The sequence below is a fragment of the Cynocephalus volans genome, chromosome 1 (genome assembly GCF_027409185.1).
Source record: "Cynocephalus volans isolate mCynVol1 chromosome 1, mCynVol1.pri, whole genome shotgun sequence".
NCBI classification, from domain to species: Eukaryota; Metazoa; Chordata; class Mammalia; order Dermoptera; family Cynocephalidae; genus Cynocephalus; species Cynocephalus volans.
This window is the reverse complement of record NC_084460.1, coordinates 5,749,978-5,772,265: the sequence shown is the minus strand read 5'-3', so window position 1 is coordinate 5,772,265 and position 22,288 is coordinate 5,749,978. Positions and strand designations below refer to the sequence as shown.

The following is a 22,288-nucleotide window of genomic DNA, read 5'->3' as shown; positions in this document are numbered from 1 at the left end:
GGACTGTGGAGGGGAGCAGGCTGCCCCTCAGTGGCCTGGGACGAGCCCTGGAGGAGCCAGGGGCAGACAGACGCCCGGCTAGCTTCCTCAGGCTCCCTGCTCTTATCTGTGAGGGGCAGGCATGCCAAGGGAAAGACGGTGACTCGAGAACTCAGACGCCTCCTTCCTAACCAATCGGGACAAAGCAAGCCAGAGAAATTGAGGAAAGCAGCTGGTCAGAGAAAGCCAGGACAGAGAGGAGCCTGGAGGCCACCGCCCAGCTTGGGCACTGACCCCTAAGTCACACTTCCTCTGCGCCTCTTAAACCTGCCTGACAGCCACATAGTGCAGCATGTTGGCAGCACATCATGGGTGTGCCCGTCCCTCTTTCTCCAGGGATTGCTTTCCTCGGGGGACTCGCAATCAGGCTGGGGTGGGGCGTGGAGCCCCCCGACTCTGGAGCCTCTGACAGGACGCTCCTGCGACCTCTTTTCTGTCTGCGCTGCTGGTCCCTGGGCAGCCAAGGCTTGGACTGCTGTCCCAGGAGGAGGGAAGAATGTCTTTACCTCTTGGGAAGTCCCTGCCTCTCACTCCACACACATATGCCATGTGTCCTACGCTTTCCCTAAACACACTTCCCGCTCCCGTCTCCATGGAAGCGTGTCCTTCCCTGAGCCTAGAATGTGATCCTCACCCGTGGCTGGTCTTGCCCTTCCTCAAAAGCTCAACCAGCAGGTCATCTCTGCCATGCAGTCCCCGTGGCCACGCCATAGGACTTACCCTGCTCCTTCTCTGGTCAGTGGCATTTTCTGTGGGCCACTCTTGTGGTTCTTATCACAGAGAAAGTCATATGGTTGCTTTCCGTGCTGTGCTTTATCTCTTTTCCTATACCATGAGCCATTCCAGAAGAGGGACCCTGCCCACCCACCTGCTCCAAGTCCTCCACGCCCCCGGGCCTTCTTGTCAATTGAATGAGGAATAGACAAGGTGAAAGGGCCCAAGACCAGGCACTGGGGGACTTGGAAGTCTAGACTCTGTTGCTAACTAAGTAGCTATTAGCTGGTTAATTAACTGGGCAGCCCTGGGCCTCACTCAGTTTCCTGCCCCATGGAATGAGGAGGTGGATTGAGATCTCTGGTCTCCCTTCTACACCTAAGCATTCATGGAATACCTGCCACGTCCCCAGCTTGTGTGATAAAAGACAGGCGCCTCCTACCCAGTGGTCTCCACCCAGTTAAACAGACGGTCGCAGTCTCGGGCTGGGATATTCAGGTAGAGAAGGTAAAAGATGCAGTTTCTCACTCCTCGTGACCATGGCCCTCAACAGGGATTGTGTCTGTGTGCAAGCTCGTGTGTGCAGGTGCGTGCCTGTGTGTGCTGCCATGTGTGCATGCATGTGTGTGCATATGCACGGCTGTTTTGTTTTGCTGTCTGTAAGGACAAAGCAGCGCAGAGGTGACAGTCAGGATGTGGAGCAAAGACACACATCTTGATAAGCCGTCTGCCGCCTGTGGCCTTATTGAGGCTCTTTGTTAGGCTGTCTGCATGCTGAGCCGAGATCTCAAAGAAAAGCTGCTTTGGAGGAGGGCACGAGATCATTGTGAGAGGCAGGCGAGAGAGGGAAGGCAGGGGCAGACGGGGAGGACACAGGGAGGGGAGGACGCAGGGAGGGGCGCCCGGGCCTGGCTGGGGCAGGAGGAGGGGTCAGAGGCGCATCTTTCTATGTCAGCACCGCAGGGCCCAGCGGATCAAGGTCAGGGTCCACACAGGGACCCACCACACACAGGCATGAGGGAAGGTCCTTAATGACGCACTGGGGAGCCACCCAGGAAGGCCAGATGCCTCACATTCCCTCGACCCCCTGGCCTGAGTTTCTCTTCACGGAGTTCCGAACTTGTCTGCAAACATGGTCACATAACACATTGTCTCCTAGCAGGAGGGAGGGGACAGAGGGGGCTGGTGACCTTCCTGCCAGGTGAGGCTCTGGGAGGCCTGTGACAGTAGCCGAGCAGGACAGGCTCCTTGGGGTGAAGGCTGCACTCTCTCAATGTCCAGAGTGGAAAAACACAATTTGGGTTGCGAGGCAGGAGGTGAACAGAGGATTAGAAAAGATTGAAGCCAGGGGTGTGAGGGGCTCGGCAGGACACAACTGACCACTGTTACAGATATTTCCACGGACCTCACCGCTTTCCCTGCTCTGCACCAGGTCCTGTTTCAAGCATCTCACATTCTTACCATGAGGAAGTTCTTCTTTGTGTCCCACTTAAATTCCTCGTTTCTTTTTATTTATTTATTTTTGGCAGCTGGCTGGTACTTAAATTCCCTGTTTCTTAGTGATTACCTTCAAAGTCTTCAAGGGACTTAGAGCACAGCTCATCTCCCAGATCTCAAGTCCAGTGTCAAGAGGGCTGGGCCCAAGGTGGGGAAAGGAGTTCCCCGAGGTCCTGAATGCTAGAGGACAGGGATAGCGCGATCTTGCTGAGTTTTGCTTTGTCGAGCGCTGACTCAAGTTGAATTTATTTAATGAGCTCAAGAAATATTTGAGTCTCAGGCCGGCCCGTGGCTCACTCGGTAGAGTGCGGTGCTGGTAACACCAAGGCCACGGGTTCGGATCCTATATAGGGATGGCCGGTTTGCTCACTGGCTGAGCGTGGTGCTGAAATATTTGAGTCTCACTATGTGAGAGGGGCTGTGCTGGGTACCAGGGATCAGAAAGTAGTCCCCTGGCCTGCCGTTAGCCCCACTCTAATGGGTGAGACAGACAGTAAATAAGAAATCAGATAAACAAACCATGTCACTTAGAAAATAAAAAGAGTGGTGAGGTAGAGAATGGAAGGCGAAGGGAGGAATGCTCTCTCTGGGGTCGTCTGGGAAGGCCTCTCCAGGAGATGTTTGGGCTAAAACCTGGTGACGAGAAGAAGTCAGCCATGTCAAGTTCTAGGGGAAGAGCATTCCAGGAAGCAAGAGCAGCTCATGCAAGTACCCGAGGGGGGATGAGCTTAACACATCTGAGGAGAGTGCATTCCAGGTTGAAGCAGAGACGTCTGCAGGCCCAGCTCACGAGGCCATATTACAAAGGAGTTCAGATTTTGTTCTCAGGCAGTGGGAAGGCATTGGCGGGTTTTAAGCAAGGAAGCAGTGTGACTGATCTTCAGAAAGATCACTCTAGTGGCTCTGTGGGGAATGGATCGTAGCAAGGCAGGGGTGGGAAGCAGGGAGACCACTCATGGGCCTCTTGCATTAGTCCAAGTGAGACGGTGTTGGCTTGGCCAAGGGTGGCAGCTGTGGAGGTGGAGAGAAGCAGACAGATTTTATAGTGTTCGGGAACAAAGGTCTGCAGAACTTGGATGAGAGGAAGGGAAACGATAGCAATTAGGCAGAAAATGTGCCCTGAAATGGGGAAGCCTCAAGGAGGGTCAGGCTTTGGGAGGAAAGGCCCTAGTTTGGTTTTGAACATGTTAAATTTGAAATGCACAGGGGTGACCTGAGTGGAGATGGCATGTCAGAAGACAGTCGGAATGTCCTCAATTCTGCAGAGGTCACCCAGGTGCACAGGGCTCAGAGCTTACCTTGGAGGAACTTACAGTCCAGCTAGTGAGATGGAGCCTAGTGGGGGAGAGTCTGTCTCTCCACTCCCCCCATTTCTACCCAAGGAGCCTCGAAACCTGAATTTCATTAGAGGAGAATTAACCCTCCACCCTCTCAAGATTCCTGTGGTAGAACTATAGACTTTCTTCCAGCTCAGGAATCTCATGCCTCTGTGAGACTCGACACTGAGTAGAAAGGCGAAGTCTCATTCTAGGAATAACCCAAGACCTCTTTGACCACTGAGGCCAAGGACAGGGTGAAACAAGCTTTCTTAAATCCCAAAGATTTGATTATTCTAAGAATTGGTGTGATTCCCCCCTGACAATTTTTAAAAGGTTCATCCTCTTTAATATAGCCTTTTTCTACAGGCGAAAGAAATCTGTTCAAAATGAATTTATCAAGGGCATTCCTAGAAGAAAAAAGGAGGAGCGGAGACTGAGGGGCCACCTGCAGCCTTAGAGGGAAATGTGAGCGGGAGGCTCACTGGGGCTGGGGCCTCAGGCACTTGTAAGGACCCCAGAGGCCCTCCCCACCCTTGGAGCTGCGTGGCAATTCTGCAGTGACTGTGACTAACCTTCTTGAACAGGTCCTATGATATGGGGATGTCTGAGTTCATTGGGGACTTCTTTGTTGCTTCAAGATCCTGGGGGCTTAAAGGAGTGGGCAGGAAGGGGACAGGTAGACGCACCTGTTGGCTCATGACAAAGATAGGACATGGAGACAGGCGCACATCCACAGACTTACGCCTTGGAGACAGACGGACCCAGGCTAGTGTCCTGGCTCTGGTATTTAGCTGGGTCTCTTGGGCAAGCCATGTCACCTCCGTAAAGCCTGCATGTCCTCAGCATGTAGAGTATGAATAATAATAGTCCTGTCTGCTGTGGGGATTAAATACACTCATGCACTTAAACTTGCCTGATGGGTCCTAAGCACTCAACACATTTTTGATATTATTTTACCAGATGCTACACAGTTGGCCTAGTTTTTAAATTCTTTTTCCTTTCAATATTACCTGCCTTTTCTTTCTATTCTTTGGCCCAAGTCTTCCTGGAGCTCTTTGTCCCAGATTTCTTTTAGTGTCTGTGCACCCACTTGGGTCCTATGGGCCTATTTGGGAAGCAGAGGCAGGGTGGCCCTTGTCAGAGGAGCCATCAGAAGAGTCACATTTGTGGGCTGGTGGTGTCTGTGGTCTCCTGGAGCCTGCCTGCAAGCCTGGATGCATCCGATCACAGCCTCCTTACAAAGTAGGAAAGGCCCTGAGCTGGTACTGAGTTTTAAAGAGGTTGTTACACCAGGGTTAAGACCGAAGGAGCCCCATGCATTGCCCAACTCACAATGGCCCTGAGTTCCAGTCTCAGTCACTACTTTGGTTCACGTGATCTTGCACAAATGGTGCAGTCTCTCGGGCCTCTATTGCTCCATCTGTGCGTGGGGAGAATGCTCTCCCCCGTCCACCTGCTGCAGCTCCCAGATATCAGAAGATAAGTCCCATCCTCAGGGCTTTCCTGGTCTTACTCTTCCACTGGGGATGGTAGGAGCCACCAGTCTCCTTCTGTCTGTTCGCCACCCCCCATCCCACCCAGTCCAGGAACCTCAGATTCCCACTCCACAGGCTGACTCAGCTCTCCCCTCCCTTCCTGCCCATGCACCTCCTCTCTTTAACTGGAATCTATTTCTTTTCTCTCCCTGTCTCTTCCCTCCCACCGTCCCCTCCCCCAAAACACACACCTGGCCTTTCCCTCCCTCCTCCCACTTCCTGTAGCGGTGGGCGTCCTGATGAAGCTGGAATTCCTCCAGCACAAGTTCTGGGCAGCAACACAGCAGGTAGGTGTGACAGTTCAGGGCCTCCCTCCCCTTGCTCAGACCTGGTGGCAAAGGGCAAGATATGGGGCATGCCTTCTGGGCCTGGCCTGCACGTCCCATTCTCTGCTGCTCCTGAGCCGCACACCCACCTAGGTCCGGCCACCCGAGTACCAGGCCCTGGCTGTGTCCAGGCCACTGGGAATGCCGCCTTGCCCACGGTCCTCCCCTCCAACCCGATTGCTTCCCCCCCACCAAGCGCCCGCAGACTAGGCTCCTCTGGGCTTCTGAGGTGCCCTCATCCCTCACAAGTTCCTCTGCCCCGATTCCTCCTCTGTCCCTTGCTCTGCATTCACTCGCTGCTATGTCCTCGCCTTGGGCAAATTTAGGGAGCCATAGAATGAAGATGCAGGGGGGGGCAGAGGGGATCCAGCCTGGTGACCTGGGGTCACCCACGCCATCAGCCAGATGACAAGGAGCAGGAGCCTCCGTGGAGGCCTCATGAAGCCGCCCTAAGGGCTTCCAGCCACACACTGACCCCTCACCGAGCAAAGGTGGCCACGGGCTGCAGGGGCTGCAGGCCCTCGGAACCTGCACTATAGCTGCTGCTCCTCAGAGCCCTGGCCCACGACCGCATGTGCCCACGCCTGCACACACACGTGACGGTACCGCACACGCACACCCCTCCCCACACACCACAGATGTGATGCACTCGCATGTGACATAGCCACCACACATCTGCACACATGGGCACTCACAGTTTCTCTTCTCCCTCCCAGTGCGGTGCCATGCGTGGACCATGCCTGAAGAGCTGCGAGGACAGTGTAAGCTCTTCCTGTGGGGAGAGGGTGGGCACAGGGGACCGGCCCTGGCCACAGGTGACCCCTTCCCCGAGGCGCCGGGCTCCAGATCCTTGGGACAGGGGGCCGGAGGAAGGTCGGCAGCTGCCCAGGCCTCACCCCCTCGGGCTTCTTCCCCAGGACCTGGACTGCTTCGTCATAGACAGCAACGGGTTCATCCTGGTCTCAGAGAGGCCCCAGGAGGTGAGTGACGGGGACAGAGTCAGGGAGACGGGCCGGCCCGGGACAGGCTAACAGCCCGGGAAGAAACCCTGGCTTAGAGCTGCTGTTAGTCATGGCCTATGGGTGTGGTTTTCTGAAACCAGAGTCAACCTGAGGGGACTTGGGACAGAGGATGGCTGAGGAAGAAGGGGCACCACTGCGTCACAGAATCTGATCGCTTGAGGACAGTTTTTACACAAGCACTTGGCAGGCAGTGCCTCCTCCTGGCGAGCAGGACAGGGAAGGTGCCGCGCATCCTCCTCCGGGCACCGCTGCTTGCTGCCGCTGTCACCCTTCTTCCTTTCACGCCCTTTTGGCCGTGTCGCTCTTCCCGGGACAGAGCACCCCTCCATCTTAGTATTTCTCAATTACTCTGGGAGAAAAACGGGTGAGAACAGAAGCTGTAACCAGTGGCCGGAAGGCGACCTCGGGGTGGGCTCTCTGCTGCCCTCGATCCCCTGCCCTGTCCCTGCGGCCACATCTCCAGCCTCCTGTGGCCTTGGCTTTCGAGGGCCTAGGGATTTCAGAGAGCACAGGAGCTTGGACACTGGCACAGGAGGACAGCAAGGTGCAGACGGAGGACGGCCAAGCCCAAGAGGCCGCTCCTTAGAGCAGGGTCAGCACTTCCTGTGAAGGGACAGGTGCTCTGTATCTGGGTTTTGGGCTTTGTAAGTCAGGTGGTCTCTGTGGCCACTACTCAGCTCCGCTGTGGTGGTAAGAAGACAGCCACAGACCATACTGAATGCACGAGCCTGGCATCATTGCCATAAAATGTCATTAGGAACACTGGAATTTGAACTTCACATAATTTTCATGTGTCATGAAATATTATCAATCTTTTGATTCTTTTCCCAACCACTTGAAAGTGGAAAGACCATTCTTAGATCAAGGGCTGACAAGTCCACAGTGAGCCAGAACTGGCCCTCAGGCCCTAGTGTGCCAACCCTTGCTCCAGAGGCGGCCAGGACCACCTCACAGGGACCTAGGCCCAGGAGGGAACCTTCCCAAGCACAGGCCACTTTGAGAGCTCAGTGATGGGACCCCCTCCCCCAGGGTTCCTCGCGTGACCCATTGGTGCTGTTCTACCCAGACCGCATTTGCTCACATGTGCTCAGATTGTGACGTCCCTGGGAGCAACTCTGCGGGACGTACGGTACCAACCCGTTATTCAGAGACGCATACTTTGTGAAGTGTCTGTGTACTTAGTGCATGTACCTTTATTTCTTCAACTAGCGTGTTATCTTCTCACAGTGTATGTCACTGAATAAGCCCCACAACCTTCCAGAGGCTCCTGCCTGTACCCCAGCTCCCCCGGCCTCGGCTTACCCTGGCGCTAACCCAACTCCCGCCTGCTCCCCACCCCTGCCGCCAGGCCCCAGAATGGGAGGGCCTTCTGCATGATGTGCAGGGATGTTGTTGCTCATTTTACACGGAGGAAAACACCAGGGCCTGCAAGCTTAGGTCATGAACCCCAAACCCACAGCTAAAGAAAAGCCAGACTTTGAACCTAGAATACAAGAGCTGTGATGGGGAGTGGGAGGGTCTAGAAAAGACCTCGGGGTAAGGGAAACTAAGCTGGAAAACATGGTTTTGGTGGGACTTAAGCATCTGTGGGGCAGGGTTGGTGACCTTGGGAGACTGGCTTGCCCTGAGGGTGAGAAAGGCAGCAAGTGCAGGCCTGGGGGGGGGGGGCCCTCCGGCCACTGAGCCCCTCCCAGGCCACTCTGTTACTGCTTGGGGCAGAGTTCACTCCTTCACTTGGCTGGAATTAGGACTGCATCTCCGGGATCCTGAAAACCAAGGCTTAGAAACCCCCTGTTTTAGTCCGTTTGTGTTGCTATAACAGAATACCTGAGACTGGGTAATTTATGAAGAAAAGAGGTTTATTTGGCTTATGATTCTGAGACGGTTGCATCTGGCAGAGGCCTCAGGCTGCTTCTACTCATGGCGGAAAGTGGCAGGCAGCAGCGGGTACAAGCAGATCACATGGCGAGAGGAAGCAAGAGAGAGAGAGGAGGTGCCAGGGTCTTTTTAAGCAACAAGCTCTCGCGGGAAATAATAGAGCGAGAACTCACTCATTAATCCCTCCTCCCCCAGGGAGAGCATTAATCCATTCATGAGGGATGCACCCCCATAACTCAATCAGCTTCCAGCACTGCCACATTGGAGATCAGATTTCCACATGAGTTTTGGAGGGGACAACACATCCAAACTCCATCACCCCTCCCCCACCCACCGGGGTTCAACTCCAAGACTGGCGTCAAGGCTCTCTGGGAGTGGCAGCATCCAAGGGGCTTGGCTCCTGTTTCCTCACTCTGGACACCCCTGTCCCCGGGGCCGAGAGGGCCCAGGGGAGGAATTCCCAGGCCAGAGGCACCACCTGGCCTGAGGCCTGCCACGTGCAGACACGTAATAACCGTGTGAGGCCTGGAGGTGGTGGGCACTGGACGGAAGCATGAATGCAACACAGAGTGGAGGAAAGCCTGGTGCCAACGCTGCTGTTCAGCATCTGTCCGTCTGTCCATCCAGCCACCCATTTTTGCTTTTTTTTAGAACTCATTCGACAACTCTAGCAGTTATCTATTGCTGTGTAACAAATTAACCCAAAATTAATGGCTTACAGCCACAAGATTTGCCCTTTCACCATTCCTGTGGGTGAGGAATCTGGGTGTGTCTCTCGCAGTCCACAGTCAAGCCAGGGCTGTGCTCGTCCCCAGGTCTGGCTGGAGCAGGATCCGCTTCTGAGCTCACTCTCAGGTCCTTGGTGGGGTTCAGTTTCTCCAGCTGTTGGCCTGAAGCTGCCTCAGATCCTTGCCAGGGGGCCTCTCACAGGGCAGCTCACCGCCCGGCAGGACAACCGTTGGAGCGAGCAAGCCCAGAAAAGCCCACAAGCAGGAGCAAGACGAAGCTGCAGCCTCCTGAAGCCGGGTCTCAGACGGGGCATCCCATCACATTCCCGCATTCTGTTTGCTAGAAGCAAGCAGCTGGCTCCATCCGCACTCAGGGCTCGCACAGGACGGGATGACCCAGAGGCTGGGCACCCACCACCAACTCCTACCCACCCACCCCATCCCCAGCACACACCAGCGCCACCAAGGACCCCAGGGCCCAGCCTCTCCTGAACTCATTCATTCCTCCCTGCCCCTCCCCACGCCCAGGCCTCGAGTGGGGCTACAGAGCACAGCAGGAGCATCTGGAAGCTTGTTAGAAGTGCAGGCTCGCGAGGGTCCCACCCCAGACACAGGATTCAGAAACTCTGGGGGTGGCCCACAATCTCAGTCCGCAGCAAGCCCTCCCGGTGACATGGATGTGAGGTAAGCTTTCAGACCTCACGGCCAGTCTCTGGTGATCTGGATGCACTTCAGTGAAGGTTCAGGCTACTCCTTGTCCCTGCCAAGGGGAAAGAAGCCTGTTGCTTCTCCCAATGCAAAGAGTCTTCCCAAAGTCCCTCGAAGGGGGTGAGAAGCCCCCAGGGCTTCACAGCTGCTGGGGCGTGGCTGCGTGGCTCTCTCCTGGTCCACTGGGCCTCTCTTCCAGCTCAGGGCTCATTCTTATAACAAAGAGCTACTAGAGACAGGATTATAGCCCTCAATTTGGGGCCTAGAAAGAGAAGCAGACAGCTGGGGCCAAGAGAGGGCCTACAGCTCCGTGGAGCTTCATAATGTTTTTACAGTGTGTCTGTCACCCTAGATCTGGGGACTCCGATTCCTGTCATTTGCTTGTGGATGGCATCCACCCACTCCTCACAGCCTGCCTCGGTGTCTGTGTCCTCTGGGGCTCCACGTGTCCTCTGCCTTCCTGGCTTCCCAAGAGGGTCTGCCTCATGGGGCACTGCAGGAGTAAAATGCATCCCGTCCCCAGAACCCTGAGACCGCCATCTTCTACTCCTCCACGTTCTTTCCAGGCACCCCCGTGTGGCCAAATGCACTTGTCAAGAGTCTCCACAGCTCGGGGAGCCAGGGAGGCTGCACAAGCCAGGGAAGAATGAAAGGAAATTGACCCCTGCCCGGAGCCAGATGCAGGACGTCACGTGTGGTGACTCATTTGATCCTCACACCCCTTGAGGATGAGGATTCCATTTTCAGAGAAGAAGAAACTGAGGGCGTCCCTAGGTGAGGAGGCCATGTGACATCTGCTGCATTCTGTCACCAGAGTCAAGAGCACCCCTTCTCTCCCGGGACTTGGGCTGTTTGCAGCAGCAGCCTCACGTAGGCAGGCAAATTAGCCCATGCCCAGGGCAATTGCCTGACCAGCGAGGGCCTTACAGGATCTGCCCTCTCTCCCCCTCACTACAGGCTTAAACCCAGGGAGCCCCAGGCCCTTTGGATCTGGCCCCAGAGCCCAGGCAGCCCATGGATGTTGCTTATCTTGGATTTTCCCTGGGGAGTGGAGCCATGGGGCATCAGACCCCACCCGGCTGCGGCTGTCAGGAGGCACCAGTCTCCACGCTGTGCTGTGTGTGTGCACTGCTCCATATGCAGTCTGGGGTGTTTGGACCCTGGTTCTGCTGGTTCAGAAGCTCGATTTGAGGCACAGTTCCCTCCAACATGGTTCAAATGAAACCCTGTCACTAGGAATTGTGCTCTGCTGCCAGGCGTGGAGTCCCTGCTACAGAGGCTCACACAAGCTACAGTTTATTCTCCATAAGAGAATGGATGATGCAGCCCGGGCCTGGCCAGCTTCCTGAAGCCACCAGCTGTCCCCATCCTCGACCTCTAGTGCACCTACCAGACAAGAGGGCACAGGAGCGGGGAACCAGCCCCCGCCGCAAGGACATTCAGGAAGCACCGCATCCCGCTGAGCTGGCTGCTAGATGGTTGCGTCAGGTCAGGTCATCAGGTCCCTATTTCTGCCAGACTGGCATATTCCTGGAAAGGCACTTGTCTGATTGCAGAGGAGGTGCACTTCCCAGTGTCCAGGATGTGCTTGGCTTGCTCCTGAGACATCCCTTCTTAGAGCCAGTGTCTGAACAACAGGGCAATTGGCAAATAAGCGTGGAATTAGGAAAGAGGGAAGGACAGGCTTGTGAGAATGTGGCCAGCCTTGCCAGGAGCCTCTGTGTGCCCTGTTGCGCTTTGCTGGGGAGCAGAGTACTCAGGTCACTCCCTCGTCCCTCATGCTTTCCCTCAGCAACTGCACACCGAATAGCGGCCATGAGCAGGACTCAGTGCAGTGCAATGGGGACAGCAGTGGACCCACCCTCTAGGATCTTGCTGTATGCTGATGGAGGAATGACACATAGTGGCTGGAAAAGCACACAGCAATCCCTACGCTGGAGGGAGGGATTGGGGAGGACTTGGGGCAGCTTCAGAGCTCACCGTCCAGTGCCGTTCTGTCCTTCGAGTGCCCTTGGCTGCTCCCTGCCACCCCCGCTCTGTCCCCTGCCCTCTTCAATGGAGCCATCGGGCCTCCTGGCCAGGACAAAGGGGCCCCGTGTGTCTGTACCATGCCTGGAGGTGCTCCTGTCTGTCTGTCCACACAGGCCTGCAGCTCTTGATTCATGTCCATTTTATTCACTTTTGCACTGTACCGACCTAGTGAGGAGGCATCTTGTGAATAAAAGGTGGTGAACGGTAGCATCTGACGCTCGGGCCTGCCAGGCAGTACAGGCGGAGCTCAGACAGGTCTGAATACCTCCTGTCTCCAACTCTGTGTTCTCCTATTTGCTTTCATCACTAACCTGTTTTTGAGATTATGATTTTTAAGATTATGATACTTTTTTTTTTGTCTTTTTCGTGACCGGTACTCAGCCAGTGAGCGCACCGGTCATTCCTATATAGGATCCGAACCACAGCGGGAGTGTCGCTGCACTCCCAGCGCCGCACTCTCCCTAGTGCGCCACGGGCTGGGCCCAAAATTATGATACATTTTTAATGGGCTGCATCCTGACATTTTAATTTTATAAGCGAGCAATTTCCAAATAAATACTATAGGATGTAAAGATTGTATTTTCTTATTTAATTCCAATTTGGGAAAGGACATTTTCTGTCATCATACCAAACTCCAGGGCCAAGCTGATGGCCCCGTTTGCTGATGATAAGTTACAGCATTTTAAACCACGGCAGTGTTACTGGGGTTAGTGCCCCAGTACAGTACCATCATCTTTGATTTGGAAGAGAACTTCTCTGACTGTCGATTGGGTACCCAGGAGCCCTGCATTCCGACTGACCCTTGTCTGGAGTAAGTCCCTGTTTCCTTAAGAAGGATTACTAGAGTCTGCAGGCTCCGACAGGAGCTGGTTTTCCTGGAGGTTGGCCAGGCCCCTGTGCCTCTGCTCTTGTGCCAGGGTGGCATCTCCTGTTACTGGTAGTTGAAACACATTGTTGGTGGTGTTTTGTAGAGTGTGTTCTCCAGAGAGGGAATCCCACAGAGCAGGGATCCTGCTCATGCTGATGGGCCCCCCACTCCTGGTCTCCTGCACCCTGACCCCCAACCCTCCTTCTGTGGATCTGGTTTTTCTCCCCTGAGCCACACCCCTCACCCCTGGCCAAGGCTGTACCCCCCTCACTAAGGGCAGCACCGGGTGCCAGGCCCAGGAGCCTTGAAAGCTCTCTGCGAAACCCAACGTGGCCATCAACTTGGGCTCCCACCTCCCTCCCCTGCCAAAACTCCACACTGACACTGTCCAGGTAGCGAGGTACTTGAGGGAGTTCGAAGGTAAGAAAAGCTCTCTGTCCTCGAACAGTTTTCAGTACAATGGAGGACTAAACAATTAAATATATCATCAGGCAGAACGCAAACAGGACTGCAGGGTGTGGAGCCGCGTGCACGTGCTGTCAGAGTGCGGAGGAAGGTGGGACCAACCCTGGCTGGGAGGAGACTTCCTGGAGCAGGATGAGGAGGAAGGTTTCGTGGAGTGAGGACCGAGAAAGCGTGATCGAGGCAGGAGAGAGCTGCCAAGGCCCGGGCCATCTTCCTGTGGCAATGGCCGCTGTCTACGCAGCACTTACGTGTGCCACATGCTGGGCACACATTATCCCCAGTCTTTAAAACAACCTACATTCACACCAAAATCCAACACCAAAGACCAAGCTCTTTCCATCTGCCACACTGAGAAACTAGCAGAGTCAGGAGGCCAGGCAGGTGTGGAGCAGCCGTGGGGGCAGGCAGGGGAGCCGGCTGGGAGCCTGCAGCTTGGCAGTTGTGGTGCTCCCCAAGAACTCTTTATGGGATAATGAAGGGAGGGACGGAGGGTAGGAGGGAGGGTCCTGTTTCATTTTTTGGAGAGTGAAGAAGAGAGTGTCCAAATGCAAGCTCTGTTTGAGGAAGATGGCTCTAGCAGCCATCACTGGGTTATGGAGAGGGTGACGTGGGGCTGCCAAGGAGGACGGGGGTAGGTTGTTGACCACAGAGTGGGAAAGGCGGCTGACAGATCCTTAGGGCGGGGTGGCTGGGAGGTGAGGGATGGGACATCAAAGGCAGCCCCAGGGCTCCTGAGCCGTGTGGATGGGTGATGAGGACACGTGTGCACGTGAGACAGGCACTGCTTCTGAGCTCTTCAGTGCACGCCCCACCGGAGGAAATGCAGTTCACATCTGACCCAGTACACACACACACAACATGTACGACAAATCAAGTTTTACAGAAACGTCTTCAACCTCACTGTGAGCCAGGCACACTGAATTGTTCCAATTGTTCTAAGGAATTGAAAATCTGATTGCAACCTCTAGATTGATTTCAGAACCAACTAATGGATTGCAGCTAATGGAAAGCACTGCGATAGGGAGCGTGGCGGCAAGCTGGCCGGGGGGATTGGGTGGAATGGTCCGATTTTGATTATGCTGAAGAGCATCCCAGGGAAAAGACCAACGGCCCCTCCCCCTGCCCCCTCTCTCCCTCGCAGACAGGAAGATTTCTGGGGGAGGTGGACGGTGCTCTCATGACGCAGCTGCTCAGCATGGGGGTGTTCACACAGTAAGTGGGACACACTTCTCCCCAGTCCAAATAGAGCAAAGGCAAGAGCTGATGCTAAGCAGTCCAGACACATCTCCTGACCTCAAAAACCCATGGTGAAAGCCCCACAGGGCTCCAAATCCAACCTTTCTGGAGCCAGGGACTCGACACGAGGGGGAGGGCATGAGATCATGTGGCTTTCCCTGGGAGGGGCCCCAGCCCAGCCCCTGGAGCGGAAACCACCCAGCTAAAGGGCAAGCAACTTGCTGGTCACTCTCCTTACACACTGAAGCACAGAAACATGATGTTCAGCATGTGCTGTCTTCACATCTGCTGTCTTCCCCACGCACCCTCCTGCATGCTGGTGAATGGAAGCCCTGCTAGCAAACCCCACCCCCAAGCAGGGGCAGGACAGGGGTGGTCCTCCTCTCGCCACGTCCTGTTTGTCATTTTCAGAGTGACCATGTATGACTACCAGGCCATGTGCAAACTCCCAAGTCACCACCACAGTGCAGCTCAGCCCCTGATCAATGTGAGTGTCACCTCAGACCCCCTGCCAAACTCTTGTCCTCTGCCCTGTCCCACCCAAATGAGGTCACTTGGCCCCTGTTCCCACCCTGCCTGACTGCAGCCTCTGCCCCTGCCCTGCCAGGCATTGGTAAAATCCAGAGAAGAGCACAGAGCCTCTGACCCCATCTCCAGTGCTCCCACACATCCTGGGGGCCTGGGCAGCTCAGCCCAGTAGGGGGAGAACCTGGCCAGTCTTCCAAAGGCCATGTTCTCTGGTTGTCATCTAAGGGCGGTGCCGAGGGGAGCCCCTGGCACTTGGTCCAGGCATGAATGCATGTGCTCTCTCCTCCCAGCCGGTCTCTGCCTTGCTGACAGCTACCAGGTGGCTGATGAGTGAGCTCTTGCTGTGAGTGTGGATTTGGGGTTGGGGGCTGGAGGCTGGGGCTTATGAGGACATCATCCTCAAGGTCTCCAGACCCTAGAGCAGGAGGGTAGGGTCCCTGCTTGCTGCCCCTGGGAGGGACCTCTCCACTCACCCCGGGACCCACCAGCAGGGAAAGGGGTATCCTGGAGGAGAGGGGGTGGCCTAGGGTCCGTGGGGGACTCCAGCCTCCTCAGGGACGGGAGCATGTAGGGTTCCGAGATCCAGCTCTGTGCCTACAGGTTCCTGTTGGAGTGGAGCACCTGGGGCTTCTGGCACCACGGAGGGGCCGAGGGTGAGTCCGTGCAGTGGGCATGCAGTGGGGAGGGGCCTCTGAGGCCTTCACTGCTCATGTGTTGCCCTGCTCTTGTCACCCTCCTCACATCTGTGTGACATCACCTCACCTTGGACACCACTGCTCCATGTGGCTTCATCACCACCCTGTGACACCTGCCCTCGTGTGACACCACACCCCCCATGCCATGTCCTCCTGTGCTGGCTCCCGTCTGGGCAGCCAAGGCTGTCTTCCATCACTGTAAGTAGCACCTGCTGAGGAGGGCCTGGCTGGCCCCATGGGGTGGGGGCGCAGTGGAGCGGAGCAGCCGAGGGCTGCCCTCAGTGTCACCTCCCAGGACTGAAGCCAGGAAAGGCTGCATTCTCTTCATCCTGGGACACCCCTGAATCAGGGGACCCTGAGCTCCTTGCCCCGTTCACAGCACCATTCCTGGGGGTGTGGGGACTGGGGAGGCGAGCCAGATCTCATCTCACACAAGGACAGTCCTGCCCCAGGGAAAGTGAAAAGCTCCAGCGTTTCCTTGGGTGGTCACACCTACGATTCCAAGAGGAAGGGGTGATGTGATCCGGGGAACGTGGCCAGGGGCAGGCAGGCAGCTGCCAGGTTACCCTCTGGAGAAGAAAATGGCACCGCCAGCCCTCAGCAGGGCTCCAGATTAGAGGGAGTGGCCGTCAGGAAGCTCTCAGGATGACACCCCTCTAGTGACCTGTGTCTGAGGGACACAGTCCCCCAAAGGCAGGCGCAGGGTGGGAAGGTCCCAACACAAAGCAAAGAAACTGCATCCTCCCTGCCTGCGGCTCTCAGCCACACCCCAGGAGGGTGACGAGGCCGGTCTCACCCCCACTCCCTGTGGGACTCGGAGCTCCCATCACCCTCCAAGGCTCCTCGCTTTAGCCAGTTTTGCTCAACGCCTCCATGTTAGGAGAACATTTTCCAGGGGGTTCTGGAGCTCCCCATCACCCAGGCTGCCCCCGCCCTGCTGTCTTTTTCTGAGTTTGGCTTTTGGTGGCACGGTCTCCCCTGCTCTTCTCTCTCCGGCTGCTCTTCTCTCCCTCCTTCCCATTGGCTCACGTGGCCCATTCCCTGCACGTCTCCAGCCTCCTCGTGGAGATCCCACCCCATGGGCTGCTGTGGGGACAGCTCACAGGCACTTGGTGTTTGTGACAGGAACCAGAAGCATGTGTCACAGCCCGTCTAGAAACAGGCCCCTCTTCCCCTCTGCTGGGGAGCACAGCACCACATCACAGGGGGACACTGCTCCCCTCCCTGTCTTCTCTCTCGGGGAATGGTTTCCCTCCCTCCGGGCGGCTGTCCCTCCCTCCCAGCAGGCCTGGCCTGGTCTGACCAGGCGTCAGTGTCCTCAGGGAAAGAGTGCCAGCCAGGAGAGTAGGCACTGCTCTGTGACCTTGGCAAGGCCACTCTGTCCCATCCTTGTAACTTATCACTGAGATGAACTACCCGCGCAAAGTAGCTCAAATGACAGGGAGACAGGCCCAGCTCTGAGCCAGCCCCCACTGGGCACGAGGCTAGTGTGACAGGGCCCTGGGAGGAGAGGACCCAGGTCCTGAGGCTCCTGCAGGCTCCTGAGGAGCCCAGAGCAGGGAGCACCCAGCAATAGCCCTCAAAGGCCAGCGCAAATGCGTGCGGGACCCCCGGCTGGACGCTGCAAGGGTTTTCCCTCTCAGTGAGGGTTTGTCTGCTTGTGGACTGGCCTCCCCTCTTGGTTTCAAGGTCTGCTAGGAAGTTTCTGGGTCTGGGAGTTAAGGAGACCTATAGCTGTCCTACTAAACCCTGTGTGACGCTGTGAAAGTAATGCCATGTCTGTGCCTCCCTTTACAAGCCTATAAAATGGGGGCAACTCTGCCTGCCCTGCCGTTTCACAGATGGTAGGCCGCAGAGCAGAAGGAAAGGCGTGGGGAGTGCTTCGAAGAAACAGGGGTGCTGTGCAGACGTCTTGCAGCCTGTGCGCTGGCCTTATCCTGCTTTTTGCTCACCTCAGGGTAACCCTGGCAGGAGCAGACATGGGTTCTCCAGAGCAGGGCTGCCAGGGACTCCACTGCTCCCTTGTCGTAGTCTTAGTGTGCTGAAGTGTGTCACACAGACATCTATGAGGAGTCCAAAATGCCAGAGGCTGGGGCACTGGGGCCACCTGCTCAGCTCGCCCCGCTGGCAGTCAGTGGGAGGGCCTAGGCCTGGCCACGGGGATGGGAGAGCAGGGCCACAGTGTTAGCAACACTTGAGAAAATGGGCACAGATATGTCCACGATGAAGGGAGAGGTGGTGGAATTAAGGAGGCTAAAGCCCCCCCCCCTTGGCACGCCCCTGCAGCCTCAGTGCTGGAAGGAGCCTCCCAGATGTGCACTTCCACCCCCCCCCTACAGTGAGGAGGCAGCTTCCAAGACAGGCCGTGCTGTGCCACGGTCACAGGGCTGCTGTGTCAGTCACACACAGCCGAAACCCAAGGCCGCCGCCACCCAGCCTGCCACAGCACCAGCCGCTTCTTCGGTTACTCTCTGTTCTTCTCCCTCCCCTTTCTCCCACCCAGCCCTCCTATGCCCATCCTGCGAATGTTCTAACAAGGAAGCCATCTGCAAAGGGACTTGGGGGGTGTCTCACTGTGTAGTGCTGCCCCAGCCCTGGAAGCGCTGAGGCTGTGGTCACCTCAGGGGATGGCTTTTGAGGCCCCTTCCTATTCTGTGCCGCCCTTCCTCATGTCCGTGCCTCCGTCTACCCACAGCCCACAAACACAAGAAACAGGACCTGCTGCAGCCCTGTGACACGGAGTACCCTGTGTTTGTCCACCAGACGGCCATCCAGGAGACCAACGGGATCATTGAGTGCGGGGCCTGCCAGAAGTAAGACCCGCGGGAAGCTCTACCTTTCCCCAACTGAGGGGTACATCCTTCCCTCCCCTGGCAAGACAGATATCCAAGCAGGGCATCTGTCACTCAAGAGAGCGGCCTCCACAGTAGGGAGGAAGGAGGGGGTGATGCTTTCAGTGAAAGTTCACACTCCTGGGGGTCTTTCTTTCCCCCCAACTCTCCTTAGTGGAGGAAATGCAGGCAGAAGCAGAAGGCATGAGAGGAGGACAGCTGGGGACACTGGATGGTTTGGTGTGCCGCAACAGGGGAAATGGGAACGGTGGTCCAGAGGCCAGCTCCTGTGTCAGGGATTCCACCCCCTCCCCAGGCCCCCCCAGCCATGATTGCATGGCCTGTCCAGGGGGCCCCTTCAGGCTTGCCCCATCATGGCTGCTTAGGCACAGGCCAACCTATAGCAGGCTGTTGTCAGGACCGTGACACTCAGCCCTGTCAACCAGACCTTGGAAGGCAAGGGGAGATTTGCAAAAGGACACAAGGCAGCTCTCCCTTGGAATCTGTCCTATGCAGAGAAGCAGAAATGCAAGCATGTTCTCAGGGACAGTAGGGCTAGGAGCATCCTGGACCAGCCTCCTGTGTTGTCAGACCCCCTCTGGCGTCGCCACTCCCAGGCCTGGGCCTCTTAGGTAGGAGCATCATCAGGCCCTTGGATCCAACCAGCTCTTCCCAGCCCTGGCCCAGGGAGGCAGGGAGGCCTGCCTGAAGGTCCTCTCCTGCTGGCCTCCCACCCCCAAACCTCAGAGGATCCCACCCGGGGAGTTCTGTCTGGGCCAGGGAGCCTTGTCCAGGTGCTCCCTCAGCCAGACCTGCCATTCACCAGGGGCTGCCAGCATCCCTTAGACCCCTGGATCTCGAGCAAATTATTTCATAGCGTGATGCCTCAGCCCGATTCAGGTTTCCACCCCTTCCTAGTGTGTAATTTTGGGTGAGATTTTGACCTCACCAAAGCTGTTTTCTTGGGACTATTGTTATTTGTGCACTTATCTCAAAGGCTTGTGAAGATAAAGTCAATGGTATGATGTAAAGCAAGAGCTTTACAGTAGACAGACTTGAGTTTGAATCTGGCTCCGAGACTTCCTAGTCCTGTAACATCTTTACTTAACCTCTGCTAGCCTCAGTTCTCGCATCTACAAAATGGCAACAGTACCACCTCCTCTAGTACTGTAAAGGTTAAACATACACATATTTCTGTGTTGTGTGTATATATGAGTGTGTGCGTGTGAAACCCCCCACCCCTGGGAAACCCGCAGTCGGTGGTGGCAACTGTTGTCAGAAGACACCCCAGGCCTGTGCATGCTGGGCTTCCCTGGTCCCTTGCCCGCCCTCTTCGCAGGCCTCGGGCGGTGTGCGGGGCCTTGGTGCCACCTTGTGGCCAGGCCTGAGCACTGCATCCTCCCCACATGGTCTGCTCCCACACCCCCACCCAAAGCAAGGATAGACGCGCATCCACACTTGCTCAGAACAGTCCTGTTGTCCTCGCGTATATTAATAACAACTCCTTTCACTCTCAAAAATGTCCCCATTTGGACTTCCTCACCTCCCATCTGCCAGGAAAGGAGAAATGCAACTGCAAAGGCTTGTGGCGGAGGCGCCAGTAGGACTGAGCCATCTGCCAATGACGCTGCCCCATCTGAACTGCCCCATGTTCTCTTCCTTCCACTAACCACCCCAGCTCCACACTACAGGTCTCCAGAAGTTCCTTTCCTAGGAGCCCTTCTTGTGGTGGCTGCCCAGCCTGCCGTGGAGAAGCCCACAACCCCAGATCTCTCTTTACTGCAGGACATTTGTGATGCAACAGATTCCCAACAGTAACCTCCTCCTCCTGGTGACAGACCCCACCTGTGACTGTAGCATTTTCCCGCCAGTCCTACAGGAGGCTACAGAAGTCAAATATATCCTTGCAGTCCTCCAGGATGTGTGGGTACGGGAGGGATGGAGGTGCAGATGTCATTGAGGGGCTGATTTTAGGCAACTGAGGCCAGACACCCTCACCACCCCCTCCCAGTCCCCCAGCCCCTGGGTGCTGCCTCTAGTCTCACCAGGGGTGGATTCCTCCAGACCACAGTCTCCAGTCTCCAGAATTGCCTCAGGTTGTGAGCTGTTGACCTTAACAGTGAGTTCTGCACATAATGCCTCTGTCAAGTGTGACAGGATGCGCTCCCAGAAGCTCCGCCGGAGACCAGATTCCTGCCACGCCTTCCATCCAGAGGTGTGGGGCTGAGAGGGGCCTGGGAGCGGGGCTTGCTCTTCATCCCCAAATGAGTGCATCTGGATACTGATGAGTACAACTGCATCTCAGTGGGAAACATCCATACACACACATCCACGTTTACCTTGCGTGATATTGTGATACAATAAGAAATAATGGATGTGGTCTTCCTCCCTATTCCTGGTACAGAGCTCCTAAAACTCCTGGAGTTCCCTGGGTAATAGGGGTGACAGGAGCGGCTTCTGTTACATTTGGTCTTAGTTCCTGGTTCCTGACACAGTGCTTCTAAGCCCCTTGGAATGATAAGAGTATCTTTTTGCATGCTAATCAGATGGCTGATGTCTGGGAGCCCTAGGTAGCTTCAGGATGGGGCTGGGCAGCAGAGACAAGGCAGGATTAGAGGGCTGGAACTTTCAGCCCTGCCCCGTGACTTCTGGGGAAGAGACGGGAGCTGGAGATTACCAGAAGTTGATTACCAGTGGCCAATGACTTAATCAGTCATGCCTACATAATAAAACCTCTGTAGAAACCCTGAACAATAGCGTTCAGAGCTTCCAGGTTGGTGAACACATCCATGTGCTAGGAGGTGGCACTTCACAAAGTTCATGGAAAAATTCATGTTATCTTTTAATTCAATTTTTCCATGAACTTTCTGAAGTGCCTTCGTACATTGGTATTAGTAAGGTTCATGGGAACCTGGCCCAGGCTGTCAGAAAGTATGGGGCCCTGGACTTGCAACTGTCTGAAGTGGGGATAGTCTTAGGTGCTGAGCACTTTAACCTGTGGGATCTGATGCTATCTCCAGGTAGACAGTGTCAGAACTGAATTGTAGGACACACAGTTCGTGTCCAGAGAGTTGGAGTACTGGTTGGTGTGAGAAGGAAAATCCGCACTCATTTGGGGTCAGAGCTGTGTTGTAAAAACACACCAGAGGCCCCATGTCGTTAAAATATTAAGTCAACCAGGATCCAAGTGTGCTTTTACAAAGCACCACATTTCCTAGGGTTTGGGCCTAGGTGAATTAAAAGTTTCCCCATATCATCCTCATTCCTTCTATGTGTAGCTCCAAATGATCTGGGCAAGGGAGAAAACAATTATATATGTGACAGTAATAGTGACTGGATTTATCAAGCGCCAGATACCCACAAATTGGGCCAGAGCTGGGTACTTTACACACAAGTATAGTCCTTGCTGGGCATGGCCACAAATAGTTCACACTGGAGATGCTTCCAGAGTTGATGATGTCCCATGCCATTCTACGAGGATGACCCCACTTCCTCTCCGAGAGGGGGACGAGCAGAGACAGCCATGAGCCCAGCCCTGGTCTGAGCATACAGCCTCCACTTTCCCCTGAAAGGTGGGGGTCTAAAGAAGGTGGCAGTACTGCCTCTGCTTTCCCAAACTGCCCTCTTTCTCAAGCTTTTGTCCCCCATTGGTCCCAGAGGACACTCCTCCCCCGCATCCCTCGTCGTCCTACTTGCTTCATTCAGCTGGGTTGGTTACCACGGCTGTGAATGCTGCCCTCTCATCTATGCTCTGGGTTCACAGGAGAACGCCCAGGACTGTGGTGGCACCTCGGACACCTCAGCTTCACTCTCCCTGCTCCTTCTGCCTCTGTGTGCCTGGGTGCTGCCACCCCAATTTCTGCGGTGA

At 55.7% G+C, this 22,288-nt stretch overlaps 1 protein-coding gene across 1 annotated transcript in view; it reads left to right on the top strand.

Moving 5' to 3' along the window:
* The window catches only part of CACNA2D4 (calcium voltage-gated channel auxiliary subunit alpha2delta 4), a 120,460-nt gene extending 98,172 nt beyond the window's left edge, over positions 1 to 22,288 (top strand). Inside the window, exons 27-38 of the mRNA XM_063076408.1 lie at positions 5,330 to 5,391; positions 6,147 to 6,191; positions 6,348 to 6,410; positions 14,272 to 14,342; positions 14,778 to 14,853; positions 15,185 to 15,237; positions 15,495 to 15,547; positions 15,767 to 15,787; positions 18,285 to 18,402; positions 20,206 to 20,318; positions 20,553 to 20,635; positions 22,184 to 22,288. Of these exons, the coding sequence (XP_062932478.1) occupies positions 5,330 to 5,391; positions 6,147 to 6,191; positions 6,348 to 6,410; positions 14,272 to 14,342; positions 14,778 to 14,853; positions 15,185 to 15,237; positions 15,495 to 15,547; positions 15,767 to 15,787; positions 18,285 to 18,402; positions 20,206 to 20,318; positions 20,553 to 20,635; positions 22,184 to 22,288 (863 nt within the window). The remainder of the gene's footprint in view (positions 1 to 5,329; positions 5,392 to 6,146; positions 6,192 to 6,347; positions 6,411 to 14,271; positions 14,343 to 14,777; positions 14,854 to 15,184; positions 15,238 to 15,494; positions 15,548 to 15,766; positions 15,788 to 18,284; positions 18,403 to 20,205; positions 20,319 to 20,552; positions 20,636 to 22,183) is intronic.